The sequence below is a fragment of the Lynx rufus genome, unplaced genomic scaffold (genome assembly GCF_022079265.1).
Source record: "Lynx rufus isolate CCGP_SWC_20201006 ecotype Redwood Valley unplaced genomic scaffold, mLynRuf1.p SCAF_1, whole genome shotgun sequence".
Lineage (NCBI taxonomy): Eukaryota > Metazoa > Chordata > Mammalia > Carnivora > Felidae > Lynx > Lynx rufus.
This window is the reverse complement of record NW_025814823.1, coordinates 205,732,423-205,746,998: the sequence shown is the minus strand read 5'-3', so window position 1 is coordinate 205,746,998 and position 14,576 is coordinate 205,732,423. Positions and strand designations below refer to the sequence as shown.

The following is a 14,576-nucleotide window of genomic DNA, read 5'->3' as shown; positions in this document are numbered from 1 at the left end:
GATGAAGTGTAAACGGGTCCCTGACAGAACGTCTTTGGGTGAAGTAACCAAGTTACAAAGGGCCGAGAGATTTCATGGGACCGAGTGAGGTTAGCAAGGCTGAGGTCTGAAGTGAATAGGGCAGTGAGCGGTGCTTCGGGCTCCATTCGAGACGGCACCTGACTGGGCCACATCTCGATTCCCTTCCGGGTGCGGAGGCTGCCCGCGGGGAGACTTGGCAGGGGCGAGACGGGGGGCGCGGGGCGGGTGGCGAGCCGCCCAGAGGAGGTCGCGCAGCTCGTGACCCTGCGGCGCGTCACGTGCGGCGTCGGCGGCCATGGCGGGAAGCGAGCCCCGCAGCGGAGGCAGCGCCCCGCCGCCGCACCACAGCGACTGGAGCCGGCTGGAGGCCGCCATCCTCAGCGGCTGGAGGAACTTCTGGCAGTCGGTGGGCAAGGAGAGGGCAGCGCCGAGGGCCTCCCAAGAGGAGGCGGACGAGGAGGCCAGTACCCTGACGCGGCTGCCGGTGAGTGGCGGCCACCGGACGCGGAGGACCGCGGGGCCGGGCCGGGAGGGGTGCCCCGCTCGGGCGGCCTTGGGGGCCTCGCTGCGCCCGGGCCTGGGTCTGTCCCGTCCTGCAGCCATTCCGGGCCGTGTCGTCACCTGGGAATAACGGTAGATCAGAGACGCCGAGGCGTTGACCTTTGGTCCTCCGCCGCGGGACCGATGGTCGCGGCGGAACTCACCGCAGGGGGCGGAGGGGCGCCCCACTAACCTGCCGGGTCATCCTCATGTCTTCAACCCCACAAAGCGAGTTTTGGTACTGGAACGCCCTGACGTCATTCAGGAAAAGAGGAGACCACGCCAGACTTTGTGGGTAGCCTGGGGAAGCCTTCAGCGACTGTGTTCTCAAAGGCTCTCACCTCAGGTTCAGGGTCCAGAACCCCTGGGGGACCCCGCCCCCCCCGGAAACACTCGGCTATGACGCTGTAGCTCTTCTCCCACCGCGCGTTTCAAGCACCGACCCTCACACTTCATTGAGAAGAAGTTATAGGCGCCTCGAGGGGAGACAGGCCACAAGAATTATACACCTCATTTATTGTTAAACTCTTCAGGCAGATGGGAAAATGGAGAGACGAAAAATTTCTTCGAAATTATTAAACTCTGTATCTCGGCTGAACTCTTGACACCTGCCTGTGACATCTATCAGAAATTGAAAACTGCAGGCTTAGAATGCCTCCAAGGGTCTCCCTTTTGTAGAGGTTCTTGGAAATAATAGATTTTATGGAGGAACTCAGATGACAGATTTATTCTTTGATTTGCTCTAATGACAAGATCAGAAGTTTGTCAGCTTCATAAAGATTTTATGTTGAAGGCTAGATTATTTCCTTAAGTAGTTTGTTCAGGTGAACGGTGTGACAAAATATCCGTGAGAAATTAAGAATCTGGTTATTTTGCTTGAAAAATGAATGTTTCGGTGTGTCAAAAATTAAGTGTTCACTTACGTTTCTCTTTTGGTGGCAGGAAATTAACTTCCAAATAGTAGATTTCATTAAGAATACTGACACACCGATCTTTGGTTATCTAGTGTAATTCTTTACAAGTTTTGTAATTTATCATGATATAATCATTAAAAAGACAAACTCTTTGGTTGACCTTTGGTTTCCTAGTATAATAAAATAAATTTTATAATTTATTATCAGAAAACAATTTTCCAAGATACGTTTTTCATGCCTTTTGCCTGTTTGCTGTTTCCATTTCAGATTGACGTACAGCTATATATTTTGTCATTTCTTTCACCTCATGATCTGTGTCAGTTGGGAAGTACCAGCCATTATTGGAATGAAACTGTACGAGATCCAATTCTGTGGAGATATTTTCTGCTGCGGGATCTTCCTTCTTGGTCTTCCGTTGACTGGAAGTCTCTTCCAGATCTAGAAATCTTAAAAAAGCCTATATCTGAGGTCACTGATGGTGCATTTTTTGACTACATGGCAGTGTGAGTATCTAGTTTTATGAATTAAAAAGAAGATATTATATTTGACTATATTACAAGTCAATAGTGTAAATTAGTCTTGGCTCTGCCACTAAATTGAGGATTAAGTTAAATGACTTCCTTCATAGGACCCTTTCGTTTTTCACATGTTGTTATTTGCCTGTGGTGCCTGACTCTAGACTATTTGAATAATTGTAGATAGTTCATATGCCAAGAAGTAAAACACTTGTTAAAATTTTCATTATCTATAGAATACTTGTTATTTTGTTAAATGATAAATACTTTTCTGTGTCCAAAGAAAGAATGATCAGCAATTAGAGACCAGTTCTTTAGCAGGAAAGAACAACATTCTCAAGATTCTGGGAAGTAAGATTTTGTTATCATCCAAAAGCACTGACACTTTTAAATATCGTGTAGCTGAGAGAACTAATGTTCTTGAACAATTGTAATGCATTGGATTCTATGAGGGGTGCCCTTTGTATGTTTACTTAACGTGATTTTCACGCAATAAAGAAGGTAGTATCCTTGTGTTATGGATGTGGAATTGAGGTTCAAAATGGTTATGGATTTGCCTAAGGTCATATAGCTTATAAGAGACTGTTCTGGTTGGAATCCTATCATGCTGCATTAAACGTATAATGTCATTGGGTCTGGATATAACCTCCTTTATTGAGGGCCCCACATTTAAGGCATGGTAAATAAAAGATATTTGTGTTTTAGGTAAAGATTTTACTAGCTATAGTATTTTTTTCATATTTAAGATATTCATATCTTTCCTTATTCTAATGCAGATGCTAAGTCTTGTGAAGCTACTTGATTAAAATGTATGTGTTATGTTATATATAATTTCAGTAAGTGCTACTATACTCTCACTAGCTAGTTGTTGTTTCTACATTGTCCCACAACCAAGTATATCATGCTGTGGAACCAAATTTTCCCCAGGAATAGTCATAGTAACTACCATTCATGATCATATAAAGTGTTTTTTTTTTATTGAAGTATAATTAACATACAGTGTTATGTTAGTTTCAGGTGTATAATATAATGATTCAACAATTCTATGCACTTTTCAGGGCTCATCTTGATATGTGTACTCTTAACACCTTTTATATCACTCGTCTCCCTACCAACCTCTCATCTGTCAACTACCAGTTTGTTCTCCGTATTTAAAAGTCTGTTTTTGGTTTTTTTGGTCTCTTTTGTTTTGTTCATTTGTTTTGTTTCTTAAATCTATAAATTAATTTCTGATCCATACAACCCTGGGTTAATTGTTATTGCTTAAATAATGCAGATGAAAAAAACTTAAATTTAGACTATAAGTGGCTTATATAAATAAAGTGGTAAGGTTTGGCTAGATCTACCTAGCCTCAAAGTAGATTTTTTTTTTCCTTCTTGAATTACAAGGTTCCTAAATAAAGATCATTATCTTGTTAGGTTAGTGACTGTCTCAACCAGCTTGATTTAGTTAAAGGGATTTAGGTTTTATTTTTATTTGGGTACTATGTTTTAATTTTTGCTAACATGTAGAATTGCTAATTTAGAAATTTATAGCTATTGAAAGAAACAGTTGTTTTTTTCACATGATTCTTAGCTGGCTAGGTTATCCATAAGGAACATTTGAGCTTCTGTGTATATGTAACACTTTTTAAACTGTTCCATTAGAGGCTGTTAATAAGAGTACTTAAGAAATTTGGTAAGGGGCACCTGGGTGGCTCAGTTGGTTAAGTGTCTGACTTCGGCTCAAGTTACGATCTTAAGGTTCATGGGTTCGAGCCCCACGTTGGGCTCTGTGCTGACAGCTCAGAGCCTGGAGCCTGCTTTGGATTCTGTGTATCCCTCTCTCTCTGCCATAGGCCACTCATGCACACACTCTCTCTCTCTCTCTCTCTCAAAAATAAGTAAGCATGAAAAAAAAATTAAAAAAAAAATTTGGTTATATTGGTGGACTTAGTGATTTTTTTCTTTTTCTTTTTTCTTTTTTTTTTTTTTTTACATCTAGAGATACTTATGCTAACTATCCACATAGTTTATCTTTAGTGTGCGGTTTTTTCAATCTTGGCACTACTGACATTTCAGACCAGGTGTTTAGACCAGTTGTCCTGTGCACTGTAGGATGTTTAGCAGCATCCTTTACCTCTGTCCACTAGATACCAGTAGCACCACCCGCTGACCCCCAGTTGTAATGACAAAAATGCCTGAGGGTCATAATGACAAAAAAAGGCTGAGAATCACTACTCTATGTAGTGAATTTTTTACAGCTGTAACAAGTGTTAGACCAAGTATTCCATGAGAAAAATCTAAATGAAAGATTAGAAAGTAAGTAACTACTTCCTGGGGAAAACTTTTTCAGCTTCTGGACCACTTCTACTCCCAGAGCGCCTTTGTTTTTTCCTGTCTGGCATTCAGCCTACATATTATAATGGTATCTGTCCTCCATGTCCCTCCATGAGGATTCTAACTACATAATTATTATATCTCTTGTGTCTAGCAGGTTCTCAATAAACTATATATTGTTGAATGAATAACTGCCTAGATTTTTTTCTGTCCTGATTTTCTAATTGTGACAATTTTATATAGCTATAAAATGTGCTGTCCATATACAAGAAGATCCTTGAAATCTAGCCGTCCTATGTATGGAGCTGTCACGTCATTTTTACACTCATTGATCATTCAGAATGAACCACGATTTGCTATGTTTGGACCAGGTTTGGAAGAACTGAATACATCTTTGGTGTTGAGCTTGATGTCTTCTCAGGAGCTTTGCCCAACAGCTGGCTTGCCTCAGAGGCAGATTGATGGTAATTTTCATGTTAATCTATAGTATATAATAACTAAAGCACTTTCAACTTGATACTTATGTTGAATAATAAATTTTTAATTAATTACATCTTTGATGTAATGAAATAATAGTAATTTGGTGAATAGGAGCCCCCTCCTTGGTCCCAGTGGGTTGAAAGAATTGATTTACTTTTTTATAAGAGGTGAGCTTTCCTTTATTTTCTCAAGTTTGTGTAATCCAGAATGTAAGATTACATGAAAGTAAGTTATATGTTATCAAGATGTTTGTACAGTATTTACCATATGTTAAAAGAATGTTAACAGCAAAAATCATTCAACATCTACTGTGTGCAAAGTACTTTGCTATATATTGGAATTTTTAAAAAGACCTCAATTAATACTTTCCCCTTCTTTCTATGAAAACGATAAGTTAGTTGGCATGCAGGAGATATAATAAACATACCTAACAATATAATCTAGCTTATGCTTTCCTCATTCATTTATCGAGAGCACTTATTAGATACTAAAGGTGCAGAGATTTAAAACAAACATCAGCAATCTTTGTCCTGAAGATACTTAGTTTAGGTAAGGGCAGAGACAAGTATGAAGGTGATTCGTGTATGGTATAATTAGCCTCCTGGGTAGAAAGATAAGGGTCAAAGAAGGCTCCATGTTGAACATGATGCCTTATTTGAGTCATTAAGATGAATTAAAAGAGGCCATTAAAATAAAGGTAAAAGTATTATGAGCAGTGAGCACTACATTTCTGAAAGCACAAAATTCTGGATACATGTGACCTTTTGAAGTAGCTCTATGTGTCTACAGTGGGGCTAGGTGAGAAGACACCTGTATGTCATGCTTAAGCATTTGGGAGCTGTCGAAAGATTTTAAGCAGAAGAGCGAGATGATCAAGATTGTATTTGAGAAAGATCTGGCTTCTAAGTGGAAAATTGATTAGAAGAGGCTATAAAGATGTGGAGACTCGTTAAGAAACCACTGTAATATTGTGAAGAAAGTATGAAGGATACAGTGTTGACTGATTATGTATTGGCAGTATTTCTGATGTGGTTTTCATATTGGATGATGGTGCCATTCACTAGGATAAGGAAACACAGGAGGAAGAGGAGAAACTTTACAGAGATCTGTATAGGGAGAATGACAGCCACTCTTTGGAGTATGCTGACTTTGATAACTCTGGGAGATATAAGTAGAGATGCCCGCTATAAGCAATCCACTTGTGTGGAAGCTGCATTAGGGCAGGCTACCTTTATTCTTGGCTGTCAGGCATGTAATAGACTGTCAACATGTATATTTGATGAATGAATGAACAAATGACTTTGTGGATTACTCTATGCATCCAGATCTTAAGAGTAAGATCTGGGTTAGAAATCAAGATTGGGAAATCATAGGGTGTCTGTGTAGACTTGAGAGTTTTTGAGTATAGAGAGGAATATTGTGAACCAGGTGCTGAAATCTTCAGTGAATGTTTAGAGGAAGGGGTTGTCAAATGTAATAAATAACATCCTAAATGTCATGGATATCATAAATGATGAGGCTGAGGAAGGGGAGATGGTCCTGCAGCTGAATGGTGTGTCCAAAAAGAGATGAAGTTTCAAAGAGAGCTGGTGAGTAATAGGACATGGAAGTGAGGAGTAAAGAGAACATTGACTCCACCTCTTTGTCCTGAGATATGAGAGGATAAGCAATTTTGTTAATTGAGAGTCTTCTGCAAGAAAAGCAGCATTTAAGGGCAGGCCAGTTTCAGATAAGGCTGTGAGGTGGAACACTTTAAGAAGAGGTTGGGGATATGGGGAAATTTGCTGATGATGAAATGTTAATTTTATTCTTCAGACAACAGCAGAAGTGTTTGTTTTGAAAATGCCAATCCAATTATGCCTCAAACGCCACAAGATCAGGGAAGAATAGAGGGATGGGTCATTGGCAAGGTGGTACAGAACAGCATGGAGATCATACTGGGCTGAGGTTAGATGTATTGAGAGGGTAATCTCTGGAAATTAAACTGAGAAAAACAAAAATCAGAGATATAGTAGAATTTCTTTCTTTGATCTCTTTGGGGATCTCTTTGGGGATCTCTTTGGGGAATTTGTGTACCAGACCTGGTGGCCAGGGGACTAGGGTCATGCTTGCAGTCTCAGCCACCAGGATCTCTACCTATGTGTTGCCTGGAATGGTGACATAGGATGGCATGGCGGGTTTATTTAAGTAACTAGATTGGCTGTAATTCATGGATCGATAATATGAAAGGTGGAGTTGTCCTAAAGAGGTAAGTAAATGTGAGATTATATTAAGTTGTTTTTGAAGAGCGATGGCTTTGAAGGAAAGAGAAATAATTAGATAGGCATTTTCAAGCCATCTCTCCAGTTGCTGTCAGAAGAGTGGACAGTAGGGGACAAAGTGGATGTAGGAGACTGGTAAAAAGTGATTGCAAAAGTCCAGGTGATAGGTATGATAATTTAGACTAAAAGGAGGGAGTGAGGATGGAGAGAAATAGATCTAAAAGGACATTTACATAGCAAAAAGAAATAGAGCCATAGAAGAAAGAGGGATCTTTTCATAATGCGAGAGGAGAATCAGCTCCTGAGTGTTAACACATCCAAAGAAGGGAAGATGTTAAGAAAGAAGGACAAATGACAATGTTGAATGATTCAGGTAAAGGTAGTAAGACGCTAGTGTTTAGCTAGGAGTTTTACATATACAGTCTCATTTAATGCTTACAGTATCTCTAGGAAGTATGTATTTCTCTATTTTGATGTCAAAACTTTGGCTCACAAAATATGACAATGTGTGGCAAATGCAGATTATAACCCAAGTCTAATTCCAAATTTCACTATCTGCATATTTCCTCAATTTTCTGAGGTGATACTGGTGAGTTCCCATCAATTTATATGTATATATATATATATTTAAAAAAAATTTTTTTTCTTAATATTTATTTATTTTTGAGAGAGACCGAGACAGAATGTGAGTGGGTTAGGGGCAGAGAGAGAGGGAGACACAAAATCTGAAGCAGGCTCCAGGCTCTGAGCTGTCAGCAGAGCCTGACGCGGGGCTCAAACTCATGAGCTGTGAGATCATGACCTGAGCCGAAGTCAGACGCTCAACCGACTGAGCCACCCAGGTGCCCCGACTCCCCATCAATTTAAAAACATTTTCAGAAGGAGAAAAAAGCCATTTCACTGAATGTATACATGGAGTATATGACTAATGAGAAACATAAAAATTGGTAAATGAATCTTGAGGATAGACAGTAGCTGTTATGATGCAGCTGCTACTGATATGATACAGAAGGGAAAGCTCTAAGCCTAGCAGTTCTTTGTTCTTTATCCATATTTTTATTGCCATATAAATGAAAATTGCATACGGCATCTTTTCTTCAACATAAACATTTCATTTTATTCCAAAGCTGTGTGTAACTTGTCATGGACTTTTTAGTTGCTCATTTTGCTTGCACTGGGTAATTTTTTTCAATCTGATGTTTCTCTATATTTATTAATGACTTGTTTTGATAACTGAAATTTTCTTCTTTAGGTATTGGATCAGGAGTCAGTTTTCAGTTGAGCAACCAACATAAATTCAACATCCTGATATTATATTCCACTACCAGGTAAGGCTGCCTACTTGGTGGCCTACCTGAGGCATCAGGACTTCGATACTTTAGGGGGATGGTGCTTGTTTAGTGTCTGTTTATGTTTTATATTTACATTTTTCTTATAGAAAGGAAAGAGATAGAGCAAGAGAAGAACATACAAGTGCTGTTAACAAGATGTTCAGTCTACAGAATGAAGGAGATGATCAGCAAGGAAGCCGGTATAGTGTAATTCCACAAATTCAGAAGGTGTGTGAAGTTGTTGATGGGTTCATCTATGTTGCAAACGCTGAAGCTCATAAAAGTAAGCATTATCTTAGTTTCTTTTTAAGAGCACGTTTCTTTTTTTTCTTTTTTTGCAAAGCAAATAAGACATTTTTAGGCTTTACTGTGACTTTTTAAGAATATGATGGTTAATTTAATAAATGTGATTCTATGACCATTACTGTTAATAGTGGGCTTTCAAACTTTGATGTGCATTACGATCACTTGGGGAGCTTGTTAAAAACATACCTGCCTGATTCCTACTCTGATGGATTTTAATTCATAGATTTGGGTTGGTTCTTGGGTATCTGTTTTTTTAATGAGCACTTACAGAATTCTGATGCATATCAAAGTTTGATGCTATAACTACATAGTATTTCTTTGCTGTATGCTTCTGCACTTGTTATTGATGTTTTGTCTGCTTCTGGTTCTGTTCAAATAATTTATGCAGATAACTGAAAAATTTTTACCTTTGTTTCAGTTGTCCAGACAGATGTGTGGGTGGAGTATTTAATTAAGTAGATTAGTTAACACTCACTACGTATTCAGAATAATTGCCCTTCACATTGTTATTTAGGCATAAGATCAGAGTATTACTGGGTCACAAGCGAGTATTATAATTTTTCTCCAAAATCTTTTGTGAATAAGTTAGGGCATGAATATATAATACATTGTCCTCACTCAGAACAAGGTAGCAGTAGCCACTCAACTGCCGAAAGAATTTAAAGTTTATGATGCACTGAAGTTAACCACAGCAGCAAAAGCTAAGTCCAGCTCAACTACTGACTGGTTGGACTCAACCACTGCATTAGTCACCTAACAGAAGAAGCAGCATGCCCATGTCTGGGAATAGATTTTCTTTACCTCAGTCTCTACTGTTCTTTTACATAAAACATTTAACATTAAATTAAAAATTATAAGACACAAAAAAATAAAAAATGACCCATTGTCCAGAGACAAAGCAATCAGTGGAATCAGACCCAGAGATGACCCAGATGTTGCCACTCTCAGGGACATTGAAATAACTATGATTAATATGTTAAAGGATCTAGTGGAAAAAGTGGAAAATATGTGTGAACAGATAGTGATTTTCAGCAGAGGAGGAGGAAGTTATGAAAACATAAAATGGGAATGCTAAATGTGAATATATAACAGGTGAACGGGAAACAGGTGAACAGTTTCCTTAATAGATTTAAGGAAATAAACCTTTGGTGAACCTGAAGATAAATTAATTGAAATTATCCAAATTAAAACATAGAGAAAAGAGGAGTGGGGAGCATCTAAGAACTGGAGGAATCCATCAAGGGAAACAACTGAGGGGTCAGCATACTTTTTCTTAAGAGGCCACATAGTAAATATTTTAGGTGTATAATAAGCCATATGATCTCTCACAGTTACTTGGCTCGGCTGTTAAAGTGCAAAAGTAGCCATAGGGAATTTATAGTGAATGGGCATGACTGTTTTAGAAAAAATTTATATTTATAAAAATAGATCCATAGAATGTAGTATTGCCAATCCCTGATCTAACTCATGTGTAACTGATCTTCCCAAAATATGAAGAAATAAAATAAGGAAAAAGAAATTTTTGAACAGATAATGGCCAAATGTATTTCAAAATAACAGACCATAGATCCAAGATACTCAGAGAACTCCAAATAAATAAATAAATAAAATACATAAGTAAAAAATACATCTAGATACATTATAGCCAAACTGATGAAAACCAAAGACTAAGAGATTATCTTGAAGGCAGTGAAAGCAAAAGGAAGCATACATAGAGAGGGCCAAAGATAAAGACACAGAATTCCTGAAAGAATTGCTGAAGGCAGTGAAGGGAAGTCTTTACAGTATTGTAAAGCAGGAAAAATCTTACATCCAGCAAAGGTACCTTTCAAAAATGAAGACAGAATCAAGACTTTCAGACAAAACCTGAGAAAGTTCATTATCTGCAGATTTGCATTACGAGAAATATTAAAGAAAGCTCTTCAAGCAGAAGACTGTGATACCAGATAGAAAATTGGATCTTAAAAAAAAAAAAAGAGGAGCCCTGGGATGGCTACACTGTTTCCATATATATATATATATCTCCATATGTATATATGTCCATATATATATATATATGTCCATATATATATGTCCATATATATATATCCATATATATACTTTCCCTTAATTTAACTTTTTTATAATTATGTGAAGGAAAAATAATAACAATTATCGTGGGGGCACCTGGGTGGCTCAGTCAGTTGAACGTCCGACTTCGGCTCAGGTCATGATCTCATGACTCGTGAGTTCGAGCCCCACGTCGGGCTCTGTGCTGACAGCTCAGAGCCTGGAGCCTGCTTTGGATTCTGTGTCTCCCTTTCTCTCTGCCCCTCCTCTGCTTGCATGCTGTCTTTCTCTCTCTCAAAAATTAAAAAAAAAACATTAAAAAATAAAAAAAATAATGTATTGTGGCTATATGATATTTTTAAGATATATAATAATACAAACAGCATGGAAGAGAACAAATGGAAATTCACCGGTACAAGGTTCTCCTGTATGTAAAGTTGTATAATACTAGGTAGACTGTTACAAGTTAAAAATGTACATTGTAAATCCTTGAGCAACCACTAAAAAATGTGTGAGAGAGGTACAATTAAATAAGTCGGTAGTTAAGGTAAAATGGAATCATTACAAAATACAGTCCAAAGAAGGTAGGATAAAGGAACAAAGAACAGATGGGACAAGTAAAAAAATCTAAGAGATCTATGATAGATTTAAATGGACCCTGTTGATAATCACATTATAATGTTCATTCATTTTCTATTAATATATAACAAATTCTCTCCAACCTAGTGGCTTAAAACAACACCTGTTTATTAGCCTATAGTTCTCTATATCAGAAGTTTGCACAGCATGGTTGGGTTCTCAGCTTAGGATTTTACAGGCTGAAATCAGGGTGAGATGGGTTGCATCACTTTCTGGTGGCTCTGGGGAAAAATCTGCTTCCTAACTCACTGAAATTACTGGCTGAATTCCGTTCCTTACTGTTGTAGGACTGAGCTGTTTTCTTACTGTCAGCTGGGGCTGAATCAGCTTTTAGAAGCTATCTTCATTTCTTGCCTTGTGACTCCCTCTTGTCTTCAGATCCAGCCAATACAGAATCTTTCTCACCAAGAGAACTTCATCTCTTCTCTTAGGTCAGCTTCACTGAGGATAATCTCTCATTCTTGAAGTCATATTTGTCTTATCATGTAGTCTTCTCAGGGCAGTGATATCCCATCACTGATTCTAGATTCCTCCCACACTTAAAGGATAAGAGATTATACATGAATGTGTACAATGGTGTGAATCATTGGGAGACCTTTTAGAATTTTGACTACCTCACAATGTCAATGATTTATACACTCCAAAGAAAGGCAAAGATTGCTAGTTTTAATAAAGAGCTGGATTCAACTATATGTTTAAATTGTTTAAACTAAGGCCTTTGAAAGAAAGGGTAGTTTTAGCTACAAAATTTGTGAGAGGAAAATATCTATATCAAAGTATTTTTATTTTCAAACTGTAAAGACATCTGAATGGTACTGTGACTATTTTTGCCCTCTAATATTACCAAAATTCCTATCCTTGAAGACTACTTAATGTAATTTTATGATAGATCGTAAATGAACAGCTGTAAATAAACAGCAATATAGGCACTTTATTATGTTTGGATCCTGGTAATTTTTTTTTATTTCCTTGTTTTGTTTATTTTAAAAATCACTATAAGTAATGCAAATTAAGGGTTTGACTACATTCTCTAGGACATGAATGGCAAGATGAATTTTCTCGTATTATGGCAATGACAGATCCAGCTTTTGGATCTTCAGGAAGACCTATGCTGGTTTTATCTTGTATTTCTCAAGCAGATGTAAAAAGAATGCCTTGTTTTTATTTGGCTCATGAGCTGCGTCTAAATCTTCTGAACCACCCATGGATGGTAAGGTCTTACTTTCTCTGGTGAGAAAAATCTTATTTTTATTTTTCACTATTCTCTATTTGATTTTATTCTTTCCTACTCATTCTCTTTAATGAAATCACGTTCTAAAGTTAGTTTTAATAGCTTAATCAGTGGGAGATAGTCAGTTGGTATCACTGTTTCACCTGATCAATTTGTTCTCTACTTGCCTTTCCTACCATAGATACAGTAAATCAGTTGGCCATTGTTTTTTGTTTTTTTTTTTTTGACGTAGGTGTCATGTTTTTTTTAAACATGAATGTAATATGCTCTAACGGTCATCAAAAATACAAGTTCTATCTTACTATTTCTTGCTTTCCAAATTTTATTTTACTCATGGAACCCTTTCTTCAATGAAACCTTACATGAAAGCTCCTAGGTAAAATAAAGAAAAATTAAAATTGGAAATACTTATGCTTAAAAAGTTACAGGATTTTCTTCCTCCCTCCCCCTACGCCTTCCACGGAGCCCTGAAGACTCTTTGGAACACAGTTCGAAAACAACTGATAAAGGCATCCCTTCCTGGGTGGTGGGAGTTTTAGTTTACCATTAAGAAGAGTGACAGTCTTTTAAAAAAAATTTTTTTTTAACGTTTATTTATTTTTGAGACATAGAGAGACAGAGCATGAACGGGGAGAGGGTCAGAGAGAGAGAGGGAGACACAGAATCTGAAACAGGCTCCAGGTTCTGAGCTGTCAGCACAGAGCACGACGCGGGGCTTGAACTCACGAACCGCGAGATCATGACCTGAGCCGAAGTCTGACGCTTAACCGACTGAGCCACCCAGGCGCCCCAAGAAGAGTGGCAGTCTCAAAGACGCGTTTTTGCAACTGGATATCACATTTATCATCTGAGTAGCTGGATTCTTTCAAAAATGTTTTAGTTTTCAAAGTGGATATTTTGGAGAATTTTTTTTTTTTTTCTGATACAAACAAGTCATTGAAATGATAGTTCCTCCCATTCCCAAAGCTGAGTTCTAAGATACGTAATAAGCCTTATATTGGTAATAAATTATAGACATAAGAGAAGATCATATTTTTTTTTATCTAAGTTACATAGAAGACAAAATTTGAATGACTCACCCAAAGTTTATTGGGATTTTTTAAACTGTATTCTTTTGTTAGTATCTAGAAAAATGTTTCTTTTAATCATAAGATTTTGGACTCAGTTTCTTACAGTGATCTCTCTTATCTGCTCATAGGTCCAGGATACAGAGGCTGAAACTCTAACTGGTTTTTTGAATGGCATTCAGTGGATTCTTGAAGAAGTAGAGTCTAAGCATGCAAGATGATCCTTCTTTTAGACCTTGAGAACTGAAACCATTTGAAACCTGTTACTGAGGTCATGATGTGGATATTTGCTCAGTCAGCTCATTTTGTCCTGCCTTTTTGCAGGTGGGCTTTATGTTGGAACAGCTGTAGCTGCTATGTTTTTTACATAATTTTTACTTTTTACCTTAAATCAATTACAAGAAAAAAACTTTCAGTGCTAGTATTTAGCCCCAAAATGAACCCTTTAAGATTTTTTTGATAACTTTTATATTTTTCTTTTTTAAAATATTAAATTCTAGAAAAAACAAGTTTGTACCTCTGTCATTCCTTGTGATTTCTCTTTTCAGTTCAGAGATTGCCCTGGTGGAAAATACCAAATTTGCCAAATTTTCTATAGGTTCTTTTCAAGGGTCCTTAACTGGTTATCAGAAGTTTTTATGTATTCTTAATAAATATATTGCTTATAGGCTGGAATATTCTTTGGAATTGCATTTAATATTACGGTCATACAACTTCTGGGTTTTCTCCTGAGACAGTAGAAATTAACTTGGTATCATATTTAATACTAATTAAGTGAAAATAACTTTCCTGGAAGTTCTTGCTATTTCAGATAACTTTGAAGGCTCATAAGGTTCTAAAGTCAAATTGTATTCCATCCTCCTAGAGAAAACATTCCATTAAGACATGTTCATAAGACTTCCT

At 37.5% G+C, this 14,576-nt stretch overlaps 1 protein-coding gene across 1 annotated transcript; it reads left to right on the top strand.

Annotated features, from left to right (window-relative positions):
• The first annotated feature begins 288 nt into the window (after nucleotides 1-288).
• On the top strand, nucleotides 289-14,348 carry FBXO4 (F-box protein 4). Its single transcript, XM_047093102.1, has 7 exons — nucleotides 289-505; nucleotides 1,743-1,978; nucleotides 4,553-4,773; nucleotides 8,303-8,378; nucleotides 8,489-8,664; nucleotides 12,410-12,585; nucleotides 13,805-14,348. Exons 1-7 carry the CDS (start codon nucleotides 317-319, stop codon nucleotides 13,892-13,894), a joined length of 1,164 nt encoding a protein of 387 aa, XP_046949058.1. The 5' UTR covers nucleotides 289-316; the 3' UTR covers nucleotides 13,895-14,348.
• The last annotated feature ends 228 nt before the right edge of the window (nucleotides 14,349-14,576 follow it).

Bases quoted from the DNA above. Each gene is read 5' to 3' on its own strand.
- FBXO4 (XM_047093102.1), top strand. From the start codon at position 317: ATGGCGGGAAGCGAGCCCCGCAGCGGAGGCAGCGCCCCGCCGCCGCAC. The intron at 8,665-12,409 runs GTAAGCATTATC...TACATTCTCTAG, and splicing joins AAACGCTGAAGCTCATAAAA to GACATGAATGGCAAGATGAA. The intron at 12,586-13,804 runs GTAAGGTCTTAC...ATCTGCTCATAG, and splicing joins TTCTGAACCACCCATGGATG to GTCCAGGATACAGAGGCTGA.